At 48.5% G+C, this 26,584-nt stretch overlaps 1 protein-coding gene across 1 annotated transcript in view; it reads left to right on the forward strand.

The window, feature by feature from the left end:
- ABCA1 (ATP binding cassette subfamily A member 1) overlaps positions 1–26,584 on the forward strand; it is a 114,756-nt gene that overhangs the window by 38,211 nt on the left and 49,961 nt on the right. Inside the window, 6 exon segments of the mRNA XM_006768731.2 lie at positions 11,282–11,403; positions 13,469–13,645; positions 17,008–17,100; positions 21,330–21,570; positions 24,054–24,193; positions 24,513–24,629. Coding sequence (XP_006768794.1) covers positions 11,282–11,403; positions 13,469–13,645; positions 17,008–17,100; positions 21,330–21,570; positions 24,054–24,193; positions 24,513–24,629 — 890 coding nt within the window.

Raw genomic sequence — 26,584 nt, forward strand, 5'->3', positions numbered from 1 at the left:
GGAAAGAGGCAGGGTGTTGCGGGGCCTGATGACAGAGGGAAGCGAGCTGTGCCTGGTGGCACGGAGAAGGTGTCACTTCACATCAGACAGAGGTGCGCTGGCCCTTAGGGTCAGCGTTGAGAGCCCTCCAGCTGGACTGCGTTTGGCTGCATGGCCAGGCCTCCTGGATGCTGTTTCCGTGTCCTGTAGGTCCCTGGTCCTGCACACATGTGTCTGTCCCAGCGCAGGACACAGAGAGGTGTAAACACCAAGCAAAGCACCAGTCCTTCCTCATCTACCGACGCACCGCCTGGTAGACCAGAGGCAGAGCTGGGGTGACCCTTCTACTGCAGAGGCAGTGTGGCCCAGAGGAAAGAGTTGAAAGAGTATTAGGATATTTTACTTTGTGGTTTTGTGACTTTGTGACTAAGTCCCTCGGGCCCTGTTGGCTTCTCATCTAAGAATTGGGAACAATGGGAGAAGCTACCTCATGGGATTAATTTGAGGGATAAACGAGATACAACATTTAATTGCTTAAAAATAGCATCTGGTACATAGGAAACATCTAGCGGATATGAGCTATGATTATTTTGGAGTGGAGACATGTTGGCCAAGCAATTTAACCTCTCTGAGCCTTCATTTCCTCAGCTGTAATGAATAGGTAACTTGCAATGTAAAATATAAAGTCTAAGTGTCTGGCACATAGTAGGTGTTCAATAAATGGGAGAAAATGTTGTTCTTATGTGTCAGCGATGCATTTCTGAGCACCTGGCCTTGCTCTTCTGCTCTCAAGTTCATGGCTGGAGAAATAGATGGGCTGATGGGGGTAAACTAGCTGTTAAACGGAGTTTCAGATCTTAGTGGGGCTTCCTCAGACACAAATATGTTTCTTCTTTGAGCAACTGGCCATAGGAGTTCGGGTGGACGAGAGAAGCCAAAACTGGATTCGAAAAACTTTCTCTGCTCAGCTCTGAAGAGAGAATATCTCCGATTGTGATCGTATCCGATCAGTGCTTAGCTCTCCATTCACCCCGTAGGTTCCTTTTCTGTCCCGTAGCCACTTCTTGCATCGCTTCCTCCTTTCTTTGCCTGTCCTGCTGCACAGAGCCAGGCCTCATTCCAGAGGGAAACGCGGGAAGTGTTGCTCCTTCCTCGGTGAAGTCAGCCACGTTTTGCTGGATTTGACTAGCGCTCTGGGTTTCAGAGAGTCGCAGGCTGAGGATTGCCATGCAGATGAGAGGCCTGTGCTTGGCTCTCCTGCCCTGTCCCCATCAGCATGGGCAGGATCCTTGGTCTGAAGCCCTGTCATCCTCAGCCTTCTCTCCCGTACACCCACCTCCCCAGGTGGGGACCTCCCTCTCACACGGCAGCTCTTTTTGGGTGTTGACAGCTTTCATTATCAGAAAATATCCACTGCCCCGCTATACCTTTTAGAGAATGAGGCTAATTTTATTTCCCTTGAAATATTTAAAGACAGCTCTTGTTTTTTCCCACCTTTTCTCCCCCCAGTTTTTAATTTTCTAGACTTAGGGAATGACTTCCCCCGCTCTGATCTCTGACTTGGGTCTCGAGCTTGCCCATCCCTGCGGCTAGATTTTTGGGACAATGGCATGACTGCCGTTTTCTGTGTATTCGTGGTACGCATCTGGTTTGCTCGGCCTTTCTGATGTGCTCTGTAGGACTTTTGTGAAATAAGTCCTGAGGCTTCGGCTGGAATTTACTTAGGGGAAAGGGTCACGAGTTCCTGGCTGTTGGATTTTACTGGCAACACTGAGAACTAACTGTATGGACCTTTGATTCTGCTTTGATCTTTGAGTCTCAAAAAGGTATGATCCCCAGAGGGCAGGCAGGCTTTGGGGACATGGCAGTGTAGTTGGCCATGGCAGGGTGTTGTGGAAAGGGGTTGCAGAATTGTCATCTTGTAAACATCCGCTGGGCAGTACACTTTGGTGTTAAGAGAACACACTTGACAGCCAGGCTGCCTTGGTGCAAATCTTGGCTCGGCTGCCTACCAGCAGGTCATTCCCTAACATCTCTGTGTCTCAGTTTCCTCGAAGTGGAGACATTCACAGACCCTCTCTTAGAGACTTTGTGGGGAATAAATGAGCCAATAACGATAAAGCATTTAGTATAGTATCTGGCACATGGGAAGTACCAGGCTTGTACTTTTTGTTCACGGCATGTTCACAACTATCATGTGAGGTAGGGAGTTTTGTTCCTTTTTATGCACATGAAGGCGCTGATGTTCAGAGAGGCTAAGTAATTTGCCTAAGGAAGGACAGCTGACAAGAGGTAGGAAAAAGGCTACATCGTCGGTCTTTCATACTCTGCTATTACTACATCCTAAAGAGAGCAGCCCAGTGAAGCCGAGACGTCTTGAAGGAAACAGGATTCTAGGCATTCGTGGGCTGGGATCAGAAAGGAGACAAGAGGGCTTCCAAAAGAGCAATGCCAGACTTCCTCCACTTCCCTGCTTCATGGGTCACGGGCATGGGTGGACCGCTCCCCAAGGCCCATCCAGAAAGAACATCCTGTGACTCACAGCCACTTCTCCTTCCCCGCCTGAACCCTCCCCTCCCCTCCCCGGGAGCAGCCGCTGAAGGGGAGGTTGCAGCCCCAAACTTTGTGTTTTGTCCTTGTGGGTCCCCTGTGTGTCATCTTGTTGAAAGAGCTCATGACCTATGTGTCAGTATCATGTCATCAAGCTGGAAATTCCTTTAAATCTTTGGGTGACCGCAACTCATATTCTGTATGCACTTGTCAAAAGTTCTAATTTAGGGTCTTAGGGTTTATATTTTGAAACCTTTCTACCTAACGTGAAAGAGTTGTCCTGTCTGTCACAGCCAGCCTGCTCCCAGAGCCCGGGCCTTCGTTTTCTGCCTGCCGTGGGGCTGGTCCCCGCCAGGCTGCAATCCGGGGGCTGCCACGCTTGCTGCAGCACTGTGTTGAAATCCTGCCTGAACGAAATCGAGTCAAAGGTCAACATTACCCAGGCAAGAATAGAAAGCACAATTGTACTCGACGACAGGACAGCGTGTACCCCGCAATATTGGACTGCCTTTAAAAAGTTTGCATTGCTCTCATCAAGAATAGTAGGAAAAAAACATTATTTCTTGACTTTTGCTTTTCCAGTTTAAGATTTATTTATCATCTTATAAACATAAGATTATATTTACAATCTTGGGTGACGAAGAGCAGTTTGGGAGTTCAGTTTGTTTCCAGTTGAGAGCTTCCCATTTCCGGTCCTCTTATCACTGCTGTACCGGGCCACGAAAGGGCAGGGCGATCTTAGAGTGACACTTTGTCCAGCGGATGAAGTCGCATCAGGTAATGATGCCCTGTTACATTTTAATATATCGTTACCTTCAAGACTTACACCGCCACTAGCAGGTTGATGTTATCATCCCCATTTTATTGATGAGGAAATTGAAGCTGGAAAGTGTTATGTCTGGTGCCCAAGACCATTGAATAAAGTTGGGAATTGAATCCAGGTCTGTCAGCATCTTTCCACCACCCTGTGCTGCCATGTTGCCTTATACCGAGAAGTAAGGGTAGCATCATTAGCTTGATGCCAAAACATGATGAGGCATTTTTTTAAAGAGTAAAGAGATTTATTTATTTCCTGATATAGTAGAAAGATCCAAAGCTTTGTAGCCAGAGGCGATCGGGTTCCAGTTTGCCACTTGCTTGCTCTGTAACCTTGAACAGGATATTAACCTCTCTGGGTCTGTTTTCACATTAGAACAATGAGAATAATATATTTCCTGGAAATTTGTTTTAGGGACTTAAGGGAATAATTCATATCACGTGTCTGAATGCTAATCAACTTCCATTACCCACAAATCATGACCTTTCCCCTTAAAATATTGTATTAACTTTAAAAGAAGAGAAACTAAGCTATTTATACATGATACATGTTAACAATTCTTCCTTAGTCCAGTCTTGGAAAGAATCTCTTCTCAGCCCCTAACTCATAAACTCATCTTCGTTTTGGGTCCTGCACTCATCTCCCAAAGCCAGCCCCACTCTGCCGGCTGCCCCCACTGCATCAGGAGGGCTCCTGGCCAGTGTGAGCAAGGCACCCTTTTCCTTTGGGGCTACAGTCTCCACGGGCTCTTTGAGGCCCTGGTTACTATTCAGGTTCTTACCAGTTGATGTGAATCCTCATTCCAGGGGCTACCAACCACCTCTCCCGCCTTGGCCGCATCTTAGTAAGACACGAGTATGCTACTGCCTCCGTAGATGGATCTGGGGAAAGATGTGCGATGTCCTTGATGTCATCGGTGACCGATTCTGGCGTGGCAGAGAGGGCTGGAGGCTCGCAACTCTGTTCATCCACCCTCTGTCCATCCCCTCTTGGGAGCAAGGGAAAGGATCGTGTCTTTCTATAGCATCTCTTCTGTTACAGGCTCCTGCCTTCAAGGAGCACCGAGCAATATAGCTGCTGAGAACACTAGTACTAGTGTTTGGGTTCAGTGGACATTTAAAAGCTTGCTGAACTAATGCAAGTTCACATACCATGTAAAAATACTTTAAGGACTTTGTGGCTCCTAAACAGAACTCCCCTGGGGTTCAAGAGCAGACTCTGGCCTCAAAGGGTTCAGAGAGCATAACCCTAAATTTTCTGGTTTCTCTCTGGAACCCATCACACCATTGTCGTCATCATGACTTTATCAACCATTTATTTTGAATTTGTTTAATTTTCAGCTTGTATTTTCTCATATGTAATGAGTCAGTATTTAGGATACCTACATCCCTATACGGTGGACCTCCATTTACAGAGAAATGCAGGCTCAGCCCAAGCCATCTCTCCAACGCCACAGAACTGGAACATTCTGGAACTGAGATTTGAACCAGGTTATCCAGAACCTGGAACCTGGGTTCTTAGGATCCCCGAGCAAGCCCTCACTGTAGAGAGGGAAACTTCTGGGTTGGGAACCCAGGCTGAGATGCCCAGCAGGGAGGACCGGAGGCTAGGTGCCCCCCAGGCTCCTGGCCTTCTCTCACCTGCCAAGGAGTCAGTCACCCCAGGGAATAGCCAGGCCACCTGCTTTCCCTGCTTCTCCAGAGCCCTGAACTTCCCGGAGGAAGCCTGGTCTTCCCAGAGCAGGGTCCAGCCATCTCAGTGAACAGGCAGGAGCTGTCCTTAAAGAAGGGAATACAGCCTGACCACCCAGAAAACAAACCAACGAAAAACCGCCAAGAAGAAACCCGAGTGTGTGTGTTACCAGCCCTTTTATAGCAGAGAAATGCTTCAAGGTCTTGTTTATAAAGCCAGACAAGCTTAGCCTGAGAAAAGCCACAAATTGGAATTTGGCCCAGGCCCCTAAGCCCATTCCCCATTTGATGGGGCAGGGCGAGGGCTGGGAGACCCTCCTGGAGTCCTTTTCATAAGAGTCTGGGCCTGGGATGCTGACGTGATCTCTTTCTCCATTTCTCCTTTTTTTCATTTGCCGCCTCCACCCACTTCTCAAGCAGCTGATTGCTGTGGTTCCTTTTCATGTTGAACAAAAGAGACTACAGCGATCTTGAAACCCGAGCCGGGGACTGGAGGGCATTGACCGAGAGTAACCCCAGCTCTCTGGCTCAGGGCTTCCCTCCTCCGCCTCCCTGCTGCCTTTCCCCTCCTCCCCCCTCCTCTCCTCTTCTCCTCCTTCTGTCCCCTCCTCTCTCCTTCTCTTCCCTCCTCCCCCCTCCTCTCTTCTTCTCCTCCTTCTGTCCCCTCCTCTCTCCTTCTCTTCCCTCCTCCCCCCTCCTCTCTTCTTCTCCTCCTTCTGTCCCCTCCTCTCTCCTTCTCTTCCCTCCTCCCCCCTCCTCTCTTCTTCTCCTCCTTCTGTCCCCTCCTCTCTCCTTCTCTTCCCTCCTCCCCCCTCCTCTCCTCTTCTCCTCCTTCTGCCCCCTCCTTCTCCTTCTCCTCCCCCCTCCTCTCCCCTTCTCCTCCTTCTGCCCCCTCCTTCTCCTGTCCTTCCCTGCTGCTCTCTGGCAGGCTGGAAAGAATCCCAGGAACACTGACTGAAAGCTCCCCCTGGTGCAGGGCCTCTCCTGCCACACCCCTCTACCTGCTTGAAGGTGTTTCCTTAGCTTGTCAGAGGCCTGGCCCAGAGAATTAGCAAGAAACTGAGGATCCTGTCCAGTTCTTCCTCAGTCCACAAAATACACATTTCACTTGTTTTGTTCTTTAGACTTCAAGGTCCTAATGTTATTTTTCCTCCGTTCCTTTGCCCACCTCACCACACCCAAAGAAAGCGCTTGGGAGCTGGACAGGCCACCATCTGCTCCTCTAGCCCAAACCAAGGAGGCTGAGTTCAGCGGATCAAGTATTTTGGTCCATAGTGCAGCGACTGCAGCAGGAAAGCTCTCCCGGCCTTTTGCTGGAGAGGGAGTTTCAGTCTTCTCTGCAGGCAGCAGGGGCTCACTTTAGTGACCGCAGGCCCGGCTCCCTGGCGGCCGTGCTCTGGGACAGCGTTCAGACCCTCTCAGGCACCTGTGGAAAACTGAGGCTCCTTAGCGCTTTCCCTATGAAAGACTACTTTCACTTTCTTGATCATGGTTTTCACAACAGCCTGTGAGTGTTAATAGTCCCGTTTTATGTTTAGGGAAACTGAGGCCCAGAGAGATTCAGAGGGAAAAAGTGAAGTTCATGGTTACGCAGTCAAGGAGCAGCAGAGCTAGGACTTGGATTCAGATCTTCTGACATTACATCCAGTGCTGGCTTCGTTTTACCCCAGAAGTACCTTTCAACATCACCGATGAGAAAACCTCCAAAGTCATCTTCTTATCCCACATTTCACAGATCAGAGAACTGAGGTCACGCCAACTCACTTGGGCCAAGTTAAATGGCTAAGCGACTGCCTTTTTGACTAAATGTTCCCTGTCTTGCCTCTAATAACTGGTCTTTCTTATCAGTCATCTTACACCTACGCTAACCCTTGTAGTGACCTCGTAGATGTGATCTTTCCTGTTCTGTTGATTCTCTGTAAAATGCTAGGTTTTTAAAATTCCTCAGTCAAGTTCTGAGTAGACATATCAGGCAGCTTCAACCTTTATCTCATAGACAGTATCAGCAGAAATAATTCAACAATTCTGTCCAACTCAGGAATTCAGCCAGGCAAATACATAACATAGATACACACACACACACACACACACACACACACACACACACACTACCAATGAAGCTAATGCAACCAGCCTTTCCTGAAGGTGATGATGGTAGTAGCCGTATTGAGTACCTTTCTCAGTGCCTGGCATTATCCTGGGACTTCAGCTACATTTTCTCATTTAACCCCCAGCTCAGCCCAGTGAGGTAAATGCCATTGTCGACCCCATGGGTTCTGTTGACATCTCCCCACTCCCTGCTTCCACCACCCAACTGTCTTCATGACCTGGGCGGATGCCACTGAGTGGGCTCAGAGACACTGGTGCTGCCCTGAGCTGGTTGGTTTCAGCTTCACGTCCTGTTCCACTCTTCCCTAACCTCCACGAGGTGAACTTCCTTCTCCACGATGGGCTGTTTTCCAGATCATCTCAGTTCATTGGTTAATTCACTCATTTGTGTTCATTCATTTCTTCACACACCCACTAGCTACTGAGTGCCTCCTCTGTGCCAGGCACGCACGGCTGCATGCCAGGAGAGAGTCCTGGCCCTCAGGGCACTTCCATTCCTTGGGAAGAGAGGTGTGTTCGCAGACACCTGCACTTTGAGCTGTATGGTGCTCAAGGGAAAGATAAGATGCCACAGAGGAAGGCCACCTAACCCAGATGTGGGTGGGGAAGTCAGGGCAGGCTTCCTGGAGGGATGAATCATGGCTCAAGTCATAAAGAAGGGTTAGGCGTCCGCTGGGCTGAGAGGAGAAGGACTGTTTCAGACATCTGGCTTTCTCAGTATTCTTGGCTTCTCCACTCGTTTTCCTGCCGGCCACATAAGGGAGAGAACTGAGACCAGAGATACAAAGCCATCCCTCTGGCCTCACACATGCCACATTCCTTCCTCTTCCTTCTCATCCTAATTTCTACTATGCCATTGTTTTTCAACCGTGTCCAGAACCACCTGGGGGAGTTTATAAAATTCCGATGCCCGGGACTTAGCCCCCGTTCTGATTAGTGGTTGGGGGGTGTGGCCCGGGCACTGGGAGTTTTGTAAAGCTCCCTGTGTGACTCTAATGGGAGCCAAGGCTGAGAACCGGTGCGCCACGTCACGCTGCCTTTCCGTGTCCACGCCGGCTGCAGCTGCTGGTGGTGCTGTGTGACTGTAAGTGTCCACATGTGTGGGATCCATGTGACCAGAATGCAGATTCTTTGTGACCAGGAGTCTTGGCCTCCTTGCTGCTTCCCCACCCAGTGACCTCACCCCTCTGCACATGCCCTGCCAGAGGGTTGCGCTGACTATTTAATCAGCTTCTTAGTTCTCATGTCTCATCCAGGGGATTCACTGATAGGCGGTTGGAGTTTGATCACACCCAGCTGCTCTCATCCTCAGAGCCTGTTGACATAGCAGAAGAGTCTTATAAACACGCTGAGCACACTCGCTGGTCTGGAGAGCGTTGCTCGTGACCTAGACCCATTGCAAGTGCAGCCAGGGTCGGCCTCCCATGCTCAGCCGCCCTGCTCGGGAGGGAGGAGGCTGTTCTGAATTCCCCAGCACACTGTCCATGTGACTGGTCAGTGACAGTCAGCCCATGTGTGTGCTCTGTCCTGTCCAGGGCTCAGAGAGGTCTGACCCAGCATGGAGCTTTTCCCTTTGTCCCACAGTGCTCAGTGTCTGGCTCCCATGTCACGCCCCAGGCGGAGCCACCAGTGTTCCTACATCTCTTCCTGTTTACCCCTCCCACAGGGACACCAGGACACCCCTGATGTCACCGTGTGTCCCTGGGAGTGTGATTCTGGGGATCCTGTTTACTCCTGGGATGTGGCCGGGGAGTGTCATCCTGACACCACGGGGCCCTTCTTGGACCTGCTCAGCTGAAAGGAAGTCTCCTGTGATGCTGCCCAGATACTTCCGGAACCTTCCTAGTCCTAATCACATCTCCAGATATTCATTGTTCAGCCATCGTTCCCTGACCAGTAATTCTTTGGCAGGCCCTGATCTGGGCACTGTGACAGAGATAAAACACATATTCTGTGTCCCAGAGGCATAGTATAGTGCCGTGGTCGGCAAACTGGCTTGCGAGCCACATGCGGCTCTTTCACCCCTTGAGTGTGGCTCTTCCTACGCCTAGGAGTACCCTAATTAAGTTGATAACCATGTACCTACTTATATAATTTAAGTTTAAAAAATTTGGCTCTCAAAAGAAATTTCATTCGTTGTACTGTTGATATTTGGCTTTGTTGACTGAGTTTGCCGACCACCGGTCTAGTGGATTTGGCATACAAATAAAACACCATTCCTAGAAGTCCAGTTCCCAGGACCCCTGCACAGAGTCGAAGGGGTACTTATTAAATTACGGATTTTTAGGCCCCATTTTAGAGCCACTCTTCCAGGATCTGTGGGGAGTGGGCTCAAGCAGCACTCTCCCTAAGTGGAGCTCAGGTGCTCTGAGGTTTGACAACCACTGAGGTGAGCCTGCAGTAATAGTATCATGTCATACGTGATGGTGAGCCCCACACAGGTGGCCGTCTACAGGTATCCCTATTCCGAGGAGGACACTAACTGGGCAAGAACATGAGGAGTAACTAGAGGTAGCCAGAGACTAACTTCTCTAAAGATGGGACCTGTGCTAAATTCCTTTTTATAACGTGCATTCCTCAAGTTTGTGTAAGCCAGTGGTTCTCAACCTTGGCTGCACATTAGAATCACCTGGGAATCTTGTTAAAATCCTGATTCCTGGGCCTCGTCCTCCGGAAATTCTGTTTTTTTTCTTACTAATGATGAGGCCCAGAAATCAGGATTTTAACAAGATTCCCAGGTTGAGAACCACTGGTGTAAGCAAACACACTTGGGTCCGACAGCACTGATGAGATCTGGCTGGGCTGCTGGGCCCTCCCACTGCGTCCCCGCACATGCCCTCACTCCCAGGGGCAGCTCCTGTCCTCTTTAAGCCTCAGACCGCAGGGGGTTTTCAGATCTAACATGTCTCAGTTAAGTGACTTGGTTTGCAGGGTTTGCCCCCTAGAGGTCGGGCAGTGCCAGGCCCGTGGGCTGCAGTCTGCAGGCGATGACTGCCCACCACGTGCTCATGATCAGCTGGCTTTCTCTGTATTGGACGAAGCTGAGTTATTAAGAGAGTGAGCAGAAGGAGAAGAAGTGGACAGTCAAATGAAATATGGCAGGGAAAACGATGGTATTTTAGAGTCGGGGGCCCCTGCCTAGTATCTGGTCAGAAACCTCAGTTTGGAGGTGAAGCTGAGGTTCAGGAAGATGACCTGAAATTCCCAAGAGGCACCGTGTGCACAGCCTCCAACCCTGGGGCCTAGCCTTCTGCCTTTCCGGCCAGTGCTCTTTCTGCTTCAGGACACTGGATCGGAGCAGTCTCTAATGTACCTGGAGAGCTCATTTTTTAAAGGGGTTCGGTATGAAATCCTGCAGCCATCCAATCGTTACTACAGGTGATTTTTAAATATAGTTAGGTGTTTCCTTAAAGCGCCGCAGAGCTGGGTTTGGGAGCTCCGTATCACGTGTTCCATGTTTGGAATTAAACCGAGACGATGTGGGTGGAAGCACTTTGATATGAGTAATGCTCCCCCCCCCGCCCCCCGTGGTCCTCAAAGTGGGTGCCCTGGCCCCACAGCATCAGCGTCGGCCCGAAACTTGCTAGAAAAGCACATTCTCCAGCCTCCTCCCAGGCCCCTGAATCAGGAACTCTGGGGATGGGACCAGCAAGCTTTGTCAACAGGCCCTGCAAGCGATTCTCAAGCCAGAGAACCGCTGCCCTTTTACAAAGAAAGCAGCCCGGGGCTTGAAGAAATACGACTTTAAATACCTCTGATTTGAGCAATCTGAGATGCAGCGGGGAGGCAGGAGCAGAGGGGTTAGGGCCACAGATCTCAGGTGGGATGGGTGAGAGCCTTTGAAAGGTTTGTCGTTTCCTTGGAAAGCCAGGGCAGGCTGTGTGTGTGTGCACAGTACTGTTGAGCCCAGGTGCGCATGCTGAGTGTGGCTCCCCACGTCTTCAGAAAGCAACCTCCTTGTGTCCCTCCCTTACGGAGAAGCTCCCGAACCTGGTTACTCTGTGAGCTTATGCCAGAAGCCTGTGGTTGTCCATCGGTTTAAAACGAGGTTTTCTCCACACACCCCATTGTGCTGACATATTTTTTTTTTTTGGAATTACTTATTAAATGAAAATAAAACACTATTTCCCTGCAGGTTTGACGCTGCAGGATTTCCTGGTGGACAATGAAACCTTCTCTGGATTCCTGAATCACAACCTCTCTCTGCCAAGGCCTACTGTGGACAGAATGCTGGGGGCCGAGGTCAGCCTTCGCCAGGTAAGCTGCCACCCGCGGCTGCCTCAGTGGGGCTGATGGCCATGGCATTGTTCGAGGGAGCCTGGAGAGAAACGAATAAGCCCCTGTCCTCCTCATGGCGCTGAAGGAGGGCATTAGCTCAAGTTCACCTATTCTTACTTCCCTGTGCAGGCTGGCTGGCGCTGCCAAGCCTTTCATAAAGTGGAACCTGCAACCTGCCGTCAGGGGCCAGCTGGTTGAAATAAAGCTGATTTCCTGCCTGTCAACTGGCATTTGTTGCTAACTTCCTCCTAAAAGGGGGATGACTTTAAGTTAAGATGAATTAAGCATTTTCGTTGAAATGTCACAGTTCCGAGACAATAAGCAGGGTTGAGAATTATTGATCTGGAGCAGCTCTGTCAGCAGATTTTTAAAAACTTAATGCTTCCTTTAAAGAAAGATATGTAAGGAGAAAATGTTTATTTTTTCTTTCTTAATTTATATAACCAGGAAGTAATGTTAGTGTTTATATAGATTTTTAACCTTCCATTCTTGGAAACCTTCCTCGGGCATCACTTAGATAGACAGCTCCCGTGGAGCGGGTAGGAGACCCCCTTGCATGGTTATTGATTTTCAGAGAGGCTTCCCGTGTTTATTCTTGGCAGAAAGGGGAACTACTTCCTCACTCGGTCTCATGCCTGCATGCTAGTTTGTCTTTACAGTAAGCAGAAGCAGTGCAAATGTTTATGCCTGAAAACAAGATCTTTGCTGCACATGCTGTCGAACTCTTAAAATCAGAAAAATGTGCTTACCGCTTGCCATGATGAAACTAGGAAAATATGCCTTGTGTTTAGCAATTGTGTGGTCGGGAGGTGGGCCAAAGGGAGCAGGCCTGTGAAAATAGCTGCATTTAGCATGATTTCCACTGCCCCCTGCCAGTTTCATATCTGTCATGTCACGTCTGATCAGTTAAAAATGGGGGGTATGCTAAGTACGGAGGTGGCCCTTGAGTGGTGATAGATTCTCCATGGAGCCTGAACTCTTAACCACAGACACGAAAGGGAGGCCGGCAGCCTGAAGGCAAGGACAGTTAGAGAAAGGAGTCAGGCTGGAGTGCGCTTGGGTACCTGGTAGTCGGTGGAAACGTAGTGGAGACCGTGGCAGGCCGAGTGCTCTGCAGCCTCAGACAGCTGCATGGGTTTTGTGAAGCTTGAGGTTCACCACTCACAATAGGCTGTACTACAAGCAGGCCAGGCTGCACTGATTTAAATGAACGGGGGAGGTAGTAATGGAGTAAGAGAGAGTCTGCATCATCCATTCATTATTCCACAAACGTTACTGTCGGTAATGTTTCAGCGTTAGGGACCCAAAGTGAGCAGGAAAAGCAAGGCCCCTCCTCTTCTTGGACTTGCTGTCTAGTGGACAGTCAGGGCCATACCAGAAGCTCAGTTTATGTAGGCCCAGAAAAGCTAATTAAGTGAAAATGTGGCCAAGCAGAGGTTCTCTAGGGGGGGGTCTGCTATAATGAACAGATAAGAGTGACTTAGAACTGGTCCCAATGAGACAAGAAGCTTGGCTTGCTGGTACTCCGCTCCTGGGCAAGTAACATGAAGAGTTCCAAATTCTGAAATTGCATGAATAGTTCTTTGCATCCGTTAATTATCAGTACCTACAAATAAATGGAATAAGTGCTTCTTTTTCTATAATTCAGCCCAACCCCTGTTGAACATATTATAAGTTCTAAAATAATGAGAATGTTTTTCTCTAATAAAAGTGGCTTCAGGAGTTCACACTCTAGATTCCTAGCCACTGAATCGTGTGTCCCACTTTTGAGAAAAGACTTGGACTCAGGATTTCCCTTCTCAAGGACAGGAGAGTGGGAGACGGACGATGAGTCCAACACAACATTCAAGTGTTCAGTGTCCTGGCAGATCGTGCCTGGACAGTCGGAAGTTCATGAAAGAGACCCAGTGCATTGAACTGTTTCAGGGGTGTTTGGTTCTTCAGAGCTGTGTCGATGTGAAGTCACCCAAAAGGCTTCAGGGACCCAGCTTCCCATCTTTGTAACCCAGTCCTGCTTGTCTCTCTCTGCATGAAATGCTTCCAGGTATTTTTGCACGGCTACCAGTTACGTTTGACCAATCTGTGCAGTGGATCTAAGTTAGAAGAGGTGATCCAACTTGGTGACCAAGAAGTTTCCAGGCTCTGCAGCCTGCCAGGGGAGAAACTGGAGGCCGCAGAGCGAGTGTTTCTTTCCAACTTGGACATTCTGAAGCCCATCCTGGTGAGTAGGCGTGCTGTGTGGACAAGCTTCAAGCACTAATTCTGGTGGAATGTGAAATTTTTCCTTGGACAACGTGACTTTGTTTTTGTAGAAACATAGAGCTGGCTGGGAGTCTGAGATATAATTTAGCTCAGTGGTATTCTAACTGTTCTTGCAAACTTTTGGGCTATCTCCCGAAGGGTAAATGGAGGAAGAGTGAGTTTGGGTGTGGCTCTGAGTCTAAGCCCAAGGCCCTTTGTGCCTGTTTTAATCAGAGATGACCTGTTTTTCTGAAAAATTATAATTTGAGATTATATGAGTTCATTTGAAAAAAGAGTTCTCCAGATTTTTTTTTTTTTAAGGCTCAAAACGGTTGTTGGCAAGAGAGAGATCTATTCATTTTAAAAAGCCCATCAGAAAGGAGACACTGTGAGCTGTCACAGTGGGAAAGCCTTGGAATTGGATGGAAGCACATTCAATAATTAGCTTAACCAGTGACAAAATTGCATTTACTCTCCGCCGCCCCTCCCCCAAAAATGCCAACGAAGTCTGATCAGTCTCGGATTCAATAGTTCAGAAAAGCAGTCCATGAGAATACATGTTCATTCTTATTCAAAGAATGGGGGATGAACTTAAGCATTTTGGTCTTTGGAGTGTTGTGAATAATTCCAGAACAGGTGCATTTCTGGGGGTTTTGTGAGACCTCTGGTGAATTGCCCCTCCCAACAACATCATTTAATATCCAGTGTTCTTACCAGATAGCACTTTGATTTGTCTGTAGTTTCTCTTAAAACCAGGAAAGAGCCCTAGAAGAAAGATATGCCTGGAAAGAGGTGTTCCTCATTATAATCCATAGAAATTTGAATCCTCTAGGACTTTGTGCCACATAATTTCCTTATATAGAGAGATGGGTCCTCTTAGACTGGCACATGGTTTACTTTCAGTTTGAGCTACAACATAAATCCTAGTCCTAACCTGGAGTTTTTGAATATGGGCAAAGTGAAGGAGAAATTTTAGTTTACTTTATGAAAGTATTTAAAGAAAGTTTGAAATGTCCCCATAAACACTTGGTGACATGCATTGGCATGAGGAAAACAAAATTGTGCATTATATTGAAAATACATCCACATTTCACTTTATTTCATAGTAGAGTCCCTGAAAAATTTCTGTGTAGATAGACTTTTATAAATTGAAGAGAGTTTTCAATTACATTTTTATTTCACAGAATGTTCTGTCTTCTCTTTCTAGTATGGCTGTGACTTCCATTGCATTAGTAGTAATCCCTCCCAGTCTTCATTTTGTGTAGTAATCTTCTATAAATAAACATATTCATTCATTCAATAAATATTTACTGAACCCTGATCTGTGCCATGTACTGGGCCAGGGAGGCCATGTACTGGGCCAGGGAGGCCGTGGTGAGCAAGGTACAACTTTCTCTGAGCTTCCCTGCAGGTGGGGGAGTAGATGGGAGAGACCAAGCAAGGAGCAGATGCGCTACAGATGCCCTCTGCTCGTTGCCTTGGAGGCTCTGATGTGGCCTCTTCATCCAGCCCTCTAGGTTGAAACCAAAGAATAGAGGTTAGCCAGGTAAAGAACAGGAGAAGGATGCTCCAGGCAGAGGATATGGCCTCTGTATGCGTCTGGAGGGGAGAGAGGAGGAGGTGGCATTTAGAGGACCTGCACATGGTTGAGTAGCTCTGAGTGAAGTGGATGTAGCGATGGGGAGTTTAATGGGAGAAGGGACGTAAGGCATGACACTGCGGTGGTGGGCAAAGATTACCTGATCATGTTAGGCGATTGGGCCTCATCTTTAGGGCAAGGGAACCACCCAAAGACTCTAGAGCAGTGATTCTCAACCTTCTGGCCCTTTAAATACAGTTCCTCATGTTGTGACCCCCAACCATAAAATTATTTTCGTTGCTACTTCATAACTGTAATGTTGCTACTGTTATGAATCATAATGTAAATATCTGATATGCAGGATGGTCTTAGGCGACCTCTGTGAAAGGGTCGTTTAACCCCCAGAGGGGTTGCGACCCACAGGTTGAGAACCGCTGCTCTAGAGGGTGGATGACTCGAGGTGAACACAAAACAGAGTAAATCTGCGAATTTGAATGACCATTGGAGCAGGACTCAACACCAGTCCATCTAGCCCTCCTAATGTGCTCTCCCTTCCTTTTGATTCTCTCCCCCTTCCCTCCCTCCCCGCCCCTACCCACAAACATTTACTGGGTGTCTAGTTACTATGTGCCAGGAACTATGCTGAACACTGAGCTGAAATAAAACACCAGCCCAGAAATTAAAGTCAAATTGCCTTTTACATTTTCAGACTTTTATAATTTAGCTATTAAGCTAGTGAGGAGAGAAAGAAAATAATGAAGTTATCTGTTAGACCCAGAAAGGAGAGGGCACAATGGCCTTTGTCATTCTGGGGACAGCACAACAGAATGTCATGTTTTTAGGAACTGTTACTGTGTTGTGATTAGAACATTTTATAGAAGTAGGTGGGAGCTTTTGAGTAACACAACAAGCGTTTGTTCATTCTTCCTGTAATGCTATTATAGTCTTTAGTTATGATCTAAAAATATTGAATAATGCATGAATTCCTGTTTACTCAACACAGAATGTACAGTTCTTCACTAAAGGTTTTATTTTTCCTCTTTCCACCCCTTTTCCTTACTTCATATGAGAAAATCACTTGCTTCCAGTGGTCAGTAGGGACCTGTATGAGTTCATAGCCAGGGGTGTTTTTGGTTAGGAGAAATGATATAAGGAATTCCAAACTGAATTATTTACTGGAGCTCTTTGGAAAAGTGATGTGGCAAGCTTTGCTGGCCTTTGTGAAGCAAGTATGAGCGGGAAATCACAGTTAATATTAGTGCAGGTACTTGGTTCTCAGATTTCATTTTGTGGCCTAGTTTCAGGCATGTTTCCTGGGTTAATGTTATTTAAGGAAGTTACGTCTTTCAGATCTGATATATACTCAACCCACCTTATGCTTTTTGCCCTTCCTTCATCCCTACCTTATTTTCCCTCCTTTCCTCCTCCCCCTCTCGCTTATCTTTCATTGAATTAAAAAGAAAATTTATGCCCTGGCCAGTGTGGTTCGGTTGGTTGAGCATCCTCTCATGCACCAAAAGGTTGCTGCTTCTATTCCCAGTCAGAGCACATGCCCGAGTTGCAGACTGGATCCCCAATAAGGGGCATGTAGGGACAGTCGATTGATGTTCCATTCTCACATCAATGTTTCTCTCTCTCCCTCTCCCATCTTGTGTTTAAACTCATAGTTGTGAATGGTTTTAATTAACTTGTTTATTTTCAATAGAGATTTCAGGTTTACATTTGAGTTTAAAAGCCAAGTATTTTTTTTTTTCTCATTCCAGACAGGACTAGACTCTATATCTCCCTTCCTGAGCCAGGAGCTGACTGAAGGCACAAAAATGTTGCTGGATAGTCTCGGGACTCTGGCCCAAGAGGTAAGTTGTGCCTTTCCAGCACCAGGAGGCAGACCAACCTCTGTCGCTTTTTTTCTTACCCTAAGTTGACTAGCAAGGTTTTCTTTAAATGTAAATATCATATGAAATGTACAATCAGTGTTAGAGGCACTGGTGATGTTTAAAATGATGTGGTTTGATCTCCTTACTGTAGAGATGAAGAAACAGACTCATAGATGTCTCAGAGCTAATTAGCTAGTGGCTAAAGACCTCATATCTAGTCTAGAACTTTCTTCCATTTTTATTCCCACCCCTTGCTAATAACTCCTTTGGAAAGAGGCCCCGGCTTACCGCCTCCCCAATCCCCCCCCACCACCCCATGTGCTGCTTTTGTCTTACCAGCAACTTCTCCATGTTTCTTCTGCAGTTGCAAGGCCAGATACTCTTTACCAAAATATTTGTATGCTAATTAAAGGGAATAATGTGGATATCCCTAAATCACATCTTTCCCCTGTAAACATTTGGCCTATGGGATCCCACTTTGGGAATATAGTCTCTTGATGAACATTGAGTTGAGCCCACAGGTTGACAGATGTGTAAGAATAAACTTTGTCATAGGATCCGCGGGCCTGTAGGTGCTCACAAAAGCAGTTCACCTTTCCTCTGCCTCCTGGCCAGTGAGTGCTGCCCCTTTCTGACACCCAGCCTTGTTGCAGATGAGACTTTGGGAAGGAGGAGTTGTCTGGAGCCCAGTATGTGAGGAGCTGAGCCCAGTGGGCAGAGGGCAGAAGGCAGGGGACATTGGATAGGACTGACTTGTGGGGACATTTTTTCAGACATGGTCCAGCCTTATTTTGAGTTGCTTCTCTAACTCATTTTTTTGGTGTTTCTCAAATATCAAAATTCTCTCTTTTTTTCTCCCTGGGAATAAAAGTATTGCATGTTCACTGTGGAAAATGCACAATGCTTGGAAAATATCGAAAACACCAAGATTAAGCCATCACCCCTTTAGTATGTTGTTTTTGGTTCTCCTTTATTTTAAAAAAATTGTGCTCATGTGTGTCTGACTGAAGAGGCTTGGTTTTTGCATCCCTTTCAGGGAAAAAAGCCCCCTTCCAGCTGCCTTTGGTGACTTCAGTTATGAATGCTGGTGACCTTTCTGTAAGGGGAGAAGCTGGGTCACCTGGGGTTCTTCCAGGAAACACTGCCTGGCAAGTCCATAGCTGTTTCTCTAGGGTCCCGTTAGCTGACATTGATGTGCCCTGACCTGACTGCTCCTCCAGGTCCTTGCCCAGCTGTACAGAAAGTAGAGCAGGGACTGCGACAGGGGAGGCTGTCTCTAAGCTCAGGGTCTGGGTAAGGCTGTTTCCCCTTACATCACTGGCCTGCCTTTTGTCTGGGGTAAAAAAAATAAATAAAAAATTAAAAGCATGTGATGTTCCCACTGCTGACGTGGCGAAACTCTCCAACTGAGCAATATACATTTTTCTTGGCAGCTTGCTCCCTGGTCCAGGGCAAGCAGGGGCCATCTCCTTTCCCTGTAAAACCTTCAAGTCATTTCAGCCACACGTTACCCATTGTCTAACTTGCTATTTCTCTGGGACAACTGGGAGAGGACAAATCCATAAATAAATGCCCTTATTGATCTGTTCAGTGTTTGGGGGAGAAGTTGGTTGTCTTGACCAGAGCACACCCCTTGAAGGAAAAGGGAGCTGATATTTTCTGAGTAGCTCCCCTGGTTCATGGAGTTTCACTCAATTTTCCTGCATAATCCATGTGACAAATATGAATGGGTCTTACTGTGCCCATTTTATAGAGGACAGACTCAGAAAAGTTAGAGAACTTGCCCACAGTCATCTAATGGGTAAAACTGGGATTAGGACCCAGGACTGTTGGACTCCAAAGCCCATGTTCTTGCTGCTATAGCCCACTTGTTGTCTGACGAACTCCAATGGTAACTGGTATCGAATAGGAAGGAGACTCGTTAAAGGGAGAAGATATAGATAAACAGGACTTGGCAGTTGAGTGGACGTAGTTGAGTCAAAGCTGACATGAGCTTCATGTCTGGGGAACAGGACAGGGAGGCTGTGCCTGATGGGATCAGGAGGCAGGGCAGGGAGCAGCGTCTGTGATCCACCCAGCACCTTCCAGGGGCCCGGCATCGCTAGATGTTGGGACTCAGCAGTGAACACAGTAGCTTCCCTCTTCTCCTGGGTCTCACGTCGGGTGGGAGACAGGTCGGTGTATGATGTGATCACAGGGATACATGCAAGGAAGAAAAATAAAGCAGGGAAGGGAGACCATGATGAAACGTTGTTTTAAAGGCAGTGATTAGAAAAGTCCTCTCTGATATGGTGACAGTTGAACCTGCAGGAAATGTCAGTGTTTCAGTGGAGAAGGAAGAGCACTCCACACAGGAGGAACCACAGATACAGAGACACCTGTGTGCGGCACGATGAAGGAATGTATTTAAAGATCAGGAAGGAGGCCGGGGTAGCCCGAACAAAGTGAGCAAGTTGAGAGGGTGGTTGAAGGTGAGAGGTCAGAGGAAGAGGTGAGAGGTCAGAGGAGGAGGGGAGTGCCACGTAGGCCTGGCCGGGCTGAGTGAGATGGGAGGCCAGGAGATGGCTGGGAACAGAGGGGCAGGCATGACGTGACCTAGCACCTGAGACTGCATTCTGGCTATTAAACTAAGAAGAGACCATGGTGGGGGCACATGGCAGTGGGTTGAGAGGCAGCGGGTCAGTCAGCCATTCACTCGCTCCAGGGAAGATCAGACACCACCTTTCGTGGGCTGTGTGTGGGAGCGCTTCACCGAGGGGTGTGGACTGTGCCCCTCAGACAGGTGCTGGGAGAGCCCAGTGCAACCTCGTCACTTACAGTGCCTCCGCGCAGAGACGGCTGGTTTCATGTGGGAGGCAGTGTGTTCTTTTGGTTGGGGCACGGCGGGATGGTGGTGGTGAGGCGGCCCCTGGGAAGAGAAGCGAGTGGCTTTCGCTATTATTTAAAGATCTCCATGGCTGTTCCACTCACGGACAAAGGGGAAGTGGTCTGCCGTCTCTCCCTCCCTGTCTGTACACCTCATGCAGGTTATGAGAAGCATAAGTGAGGAAAAGCTGGCCACCTACTTGTTCTCCCTCTTTGGAGGGACAGACGTTTGTGACATCTGACATCTGTGCCTGGCTCCCCTCGGGGCAGGAAGCTGTCAGGATCTATAGGACCATGTCACTCACGGGAACCAGCAGACTCTGTGAGACAGAAACCTGGGGGCGTGGAGTCTGATTCTAGGCCTCCTCTGAGGCGTGTGCAGGTTCCATAGTCCCCTGCCCCCCCAATGAGGGATCTGTTAATGATGTACTGTGAAATGTGTGGAAATACAAAGTGCTCCATAAATATTTAATTATAAGAGCAATGGGGCCAAGAACTCCACAAGGTGCGGGAGTCCATTTGTATGGGAGGCAAAGCCCTTGCCGAGTGGAAGTCAGACACAGCCCCTGGCTGCCCGGAGCGTCTGACTCATCGCTCGCGGGGGCTGTTCCGTGCAGGGGCCGCTCTCGTGTGTCATGTGATTTATTCCTCGCCACCACACTGTCATCGTCTTGATGATAAGTTGGGCCTTAGAGGGGTGACTCTTGTAAGCCTGTAAGCTAATGAGAGACAGAGCTGGGATGCAAACTCGGGTCTTCCCACTTCATGCTTTTCCATCACCCAGCACTGAGCTGAGACAAGGATGGGACGGCACACACAGTCACTTTTCTCCCAAGGGGCGGGGGGGCCCCTTAGTTTCCACACTGAGGTTGAGGGTGTTTTAGAAATGAGTCCGTGATCGAGGGTGTGAGCAATTCCTGATGTATGTATATGAGCATGTAGCCGTTCAGAGAAAGCATTCTCTCCTACACCAGAAGACAATCAGAATGAAATAATGCCCATTGCCAGCAGCTCCACTCACTGCCCAGCTGTGCTTCTCTATCTTGACTGTGCCTGGGGATCACCCGGCATCTCATGAAATTGCAGGTTTGAACTATATCAGGTAGATCAGGTCTGCATTCCAGACCTCTCAGAGTACACAGATGCCGTAAACCACAACCCTGGTAGCATGGTCTGACATCCCCTCACAGGCTCTGAGGAGATGATGTCATACAAAATATGTTCTGGGATGTGGCTTTGGAAAGGTTGAGAAAATAAGATGTTGTTTCTCTTTTCTGTCTCCCACCCTTGCTCTACCCTTTTTTCCTCCTCCCTCTCCTTTCCCTCCTGATCCCTGACCTCAGCTGTTCAGCATGAAGAGCTGGAGTGACATGCGGCAGGAGGTGATGTTTCTGACCAACGTGAACAGCTCCATCTCCTCCACCCAGATATACCAGGCTGTCTCCCGCATTGTCTGTGGCCACCCCGAGGGTGGGGGCCTGAAGATCAAGTCCCTCAACTGGTATGAGGACAACAACTACAAAGCCCTCTTTGGAGGCAATGGCACTGAGGAGGATGCTGGCGCCGTCTATGACAATTCTACAAGTGAGTGTCTGTGCAGGCCCACGCCCTGGCCTCTGCCACCTTCGATGTAGACTCAGGCAGCCCTGTGTCCCCTCTCCCTCATGCTAACCCTCATCCTCTGGTGCAGCATTGGATGTGCATGTGTCTGTTTGCTCACCACTGAGCACCTAGAACCTAGCGTCTTTTCCTGATTAGCTACCTATCCCCACTGCTCGGGACCTGGCATGTCTCAGGTACACAGTGTGTTTGTTTATCAAGTGGTGAATGAATAGTTGAAAGCCAATCTCCCAGTTTTCTGGGGAATGTAGGAGAGTGGTTCCCAGAATAATGAAGGCTTTTCTCCCCTCTTCCTCTCCTCTCTCCTTCCTCTTGAGGTATCTATAGCTATAAAGAGCCAGGGTCCATAACATCCACAACGACCAAAGGCTCGACCGACCGCCCAGGCTGCGTGCGCAGCAGGCTATGGAAGGTGGGGACTTGTGGCAGCTAGGGTGGGGCTGGGGTGGCGGGGCTGGCACTCACACTCACAACCGCGCACACACACACAGGCACACACAGCGCCCACCAGTTCACACTCTTTTCTCCCTTTCTTTCCCTGACCATTCTCAGAGCCTCTCTCAGAATGAGGCCCCAGGGCAGAGGGTGGAGCTTCCCTCACTGGCCCCCCGCTCCCTCCCAGCCCCTCCCTCCCAGCCAGGAAAGAGGGAGGCAGGGAGGCCCAGAGGACTGCTGAGAAAAACAAAGACAGAGACTGGGAGAGCCTGGGATGGAGAGATGGAAACAAAAATAGCAATATTAAAATATTTCTTCTAATTAATTCCCTTTTAATTAATGTGCACGAATTTTGTGCACCGGGCCACTAGCGCTTTATAATAAAAACTTAAAAAATAGCAGTAATAATAACAACAACATGAAAGTCAACCTTGAGGGAACATTTCCTATGCATTCTGCTCATTAGCTCATTGAACCCATATGGTAGCCATGCAAGGAAGGTTTTATAGCCTCACATTCTACAGGCTCAGAGAGGTTCAGTGACGTGTTCAAAGCCACACAAGCCTCAGTAATCCACAAGAGCCAAGGTTAAGCCCAGATCCCCCTGGCTCCAGCTTTTTTTCTGGTAAACCACACAGCCTCTGAAATACCTGTCAGCGAAGGCGTGTGTCTCCCATCAGGCCCGGGCATTTGATCAGGTGTTTGTTTTGGGTCTTAGCTGCGATGTGGTGTTAAAGAACCTTGTAACTCCATATCTGCTGCTCACACCCGGGCAGTTTGGATGGCAGCGAGGAGCCAGTGTTACAGTTTGAAACAATGGCATCCTTTCCCTTGAAAACTTGATGCAAGCGAGCCTTTCTCCATTTCCAACCGCAGGTGTGTCTTTCAGACAGCGAGTGAGGCAGCTTTTTGTGCATGACTGTAACCCAAGAACCTCTCCTTACCGCTGGAGTAAAGACCTCAGACAGCGCAGTTGCTTTGCAAGCCAGAGGGGATGGCGTTACAGGCAGTTTTCTGAAACGCCATCCCCTCTGCTCCTCGCTTTGCAAGTCAACCGAGGGAACCTTCATTTTCCCAACAGGTGGACTTGTGAGCAGATCCTCTTTAAAAAAAAATTATATTGTTTTGGCAGCATGTAGCAGCGGTTCTCAACCTGTGGGTCGCGATCCCTGAAAATACATCCTGCATATCAGATATTTGCATTATGATTCATAACAGTAGCAAAATTACAGTTATGAAGTAGCAACGAAAATAATTTTATGGTTGGGGGTCACCACAACATGAGGAACTGTATTACAGGGTTGCGGCATTAGGAAGGTTGAGAACCACTGAGAGGATACTTGGTATCTAAAAGAACCTGGAATGAAATGTAAAAAAAAAAAAAAAAAAAAAATTAAGAATCCTTCTGGAAAATCAAACCCTAGTATCTGGTTTAACTTCAGATTTCTCAGTTTAGGATTTTTTTTTTTTTACATTGGTTATTTATATTTGTGATGAGACCTTTTAATGAAGGGGAATTGTTTTTTATTTATTTTTAATAAATATTTTTGAAAGTATTACATATGTCCTCTTATCTCCCCCCCCCGCCCCCCATGGGAATTGTTTGATTTTTTTTTTGCATGGAAACTAAATTCTGAGTTCAGCCCTGTGTTTTCAATGAAAACAAATTGGTGAGGATCGGCATGAGGGTATGGACCTAGGGGTATGCAGGCTTGTTGTGCACAGTAAAAACATTTTCTAGATCCGTCTCCATTGTGAGCGTTCCATAATCAGGGTTATAGGAAGCTCTGATTATTTATCAAGCATTGTTCTAAGGGCTCTCCAGACAGCTGTAATGAACTTCCTTTTTACAGGGGAGCAAACTGAGGCTCAGGCTGGCTGTTGTTTATTATGTAGCTATTAAGTGGTAGAGCAGGGATTTGAACCTGGGACTGTCTCGCTGGCTCCAAAGCCCTGTTAGTTCCCACGGGTCTGTAAGCACGCATGTGGACGTCTGTCTTTCATCGTCACAGGTCCTTATTGCAACGATGTGATGAAGAGTTTGGAGTCCAGTCCGCTCTCCCGCATCATATGGAAAGCCCTCAAGCCTCTGCTTGTTGGGAAGATCCTGTATACACCGGACACTCCAGCCACGAGGCAGGTCATGGCTGAGGTAAGCTGCCCAAGCCCAGGATTTTCTCTCCAGAATCGCAGGTGGTTCCAGATGGAGTATATTGAGCAAATCCTGGCTCTTCTGGGATTTCCAAAGAGTGGGAACCTTGGGTTTGACCCAGGCCGGAGCTGACTGTTGAGGTCCGGCTCTCCAGCCTTGGGTATTTGAATCGCAGCTGCCGGCAGGTACTCCCTGGGGATGGGAAGGGCTGAGAGAGGGTGCTGGGATGAGCATCTTTTCAGGGAGCAGCTGTATTTCTCATGTCTCTGCCTCTCTCCTCTTTTCTTCCGTCTCTCCCTGGCTCCCCGCCTCACTCCAGGTGAATAAGACCTTCCAGGAACTGGCTGTGTTTCATGACATAAAAGGCATGTGGGAAGAGCTTAGCCCCAAGATCTGGACCTTCATGGAGAGCAGCCCAGAAATGGACCTTGTCCGGGTGAGTGTCTTTCTGATGACCGTGCGCCTGCTTGATGCTAGAGAGGCGAGTTTCTAGTCACTTACCCAGAAGTGGCTTCGATGAGAATTCTTTACCTTTAACTAGTGTAGACGTATTGAGCTGAGCGCAAGCCACAGGGCTGTCAGCTTTGTAGAGCTGCAGGTGATGAGCACAGGTAACCCTGTTTCTTGCACATCAGCATCCATGCGTCTGGCGCTCGAACATCAGTTTTCTAAGAAACTGAGGGCTGGTGTTTGGAGCGAGCATTGGGTGATTGCAGGACCCTGGCTGTTTTCATTTCTGGCTCTAGAGCCAGCTTCGCCTTCCTGTGTCCTGGTGGAACTTGGACATGGGTGTGGGAGCAGAGGGCTACTCTGACCCATAGACAGGTGCGAGAGACCTGCTCCGAGGAGCCACCATTACCGCGTGGAGGCTAATTGCACTCAGTGCTTCCGCTTCACTTGAAAAGGATTAGTGCTCTGGAGACAATTGGATTCAAAAGCAGAGGAGTCTGAGCAAGAACAGAATGTCTCCTCCGCCCGAGCCCGAGCCCGAGTGCCATTTAATCACATCATCCCTGCCTTGGGCCGAGCCAGGATCATTAGGCTGTTTTCTATCTCCACGGACTGGAGGCGCTTCCTTTCGTGTCTGCTGCCATTAAGAAGCAGGGATGGATTTTGCCAGGTTTCTTGTCTTGACACCTCATTGATCAGAGAGGCAGCTGGGTTTGAGAGCTGATACCTATCTGGAAGGAACTGTCTCAGACATAGGACTGTCCCCAGATGCCCTGGGAGGGGCATTTCCCAGGGGACCTTCCCCTAATGGCAAAGCTGGAGTCATCTTTGTTGTGCTGGTCTTGTTATCTATGCAGAATTCTTAACTTGGGGCCTTTCCAAAACCAAGGGACTTTAGTGAGAAAAACATGGAACAACAATTTTTATGGGTTTACTGGCTAACTCCTGACTCATAATAGTCACAACGCACGCCCTTCAAGTATGGTTCTCAGTTGGGCTCCAGTCTCTTCTCGGTGAAGGGATTCCGTGGCCCAGCCATGCACAGTGACTGGACCTCATGTGATCCCAGGCCTCTTCTTCCTGGTTCCCTTCCTGGTCCCCCCCTTGGAACCTGCACTTCTCCCTGTTGGATTTCTCTCCTCCTGAGTCCTGGAGGATCCCATGAGTGGGAAGGGATTCCGTGAGTTTGGGTCTGGAGGCAGGTAGATGCTTTCCCTGCTCTTAAATGGAGAGTTTGGCCTGGATGTTCCAGCAGCTCCCAGGCTCCCAGTTGTTTGGGACAAAGCCTTGTACACGTCGCTGTGGCATTCATTAGGGATCCTGTGGGAGGCCCCAGGATGTGCAAGAGGGATGTGGGAGCTGTGGCTGGGGAGAAGGCATGGCCTGTGGTTTGGAGGACCGTGATTTTAGCTCCAGGACCCAATGAAAGGGCTTGAAGCAAGGGGAGATGTAGATGTCTTACTCCGATGTGACAAGTGGATTAAAGTGGGGGACGATGGCGGCAGAGACCAGGATGGAGGCCAGCCAAGTGGACGGCCAGTGCCAGCAGGAGGTGACGCCTGAGGGCTGCTTGAATGGAGAGGGTGAAGGACAGGGAGGCGTGAGGAGGATTTTTGACTTCTGGCTGGTGGATGGTGGGGCTGTCCATTAGGCTGACAGATATTGGGGCCGGGAGAACAGGGATGGTTAGTCTGGAAACTGACTAGGGACTGATCAGCCTGTGGGTGGACATTGAAGGAGCCTCCTCCGACTTTCCTTTCTCTATGAAGGAATGTTTGTTTCACACTGCAAGCTTGGGCTTCTCCTACTCTGTACCCCTTACAGCCTCATGGAGTCTGGCACATCAGGCAGTGCCTGAGGTCTCTGCTGTTGTTGGCGTAGTTCTTTTCCTTTTTTTGCTCTGTTTCCCTCTTTCTCTCTGTCTCCCAATTCTCTCTTTCC

The sequence above is a fragment of the Myotis davidii genome, unplaced genomic scaffold, assembly GCF_000327345.1.
Source record: "Myotis davidii unplaced genomic scaffold, ASM32734v1 scaffold723, whole genome shotgun sequence".
NCBI classification, from domain to species: Eukaryota; Metazoa; Chordata; class Mammalia; order Chiroptera; family Vespertilionidae; genus Myotis; species Myotis davidii.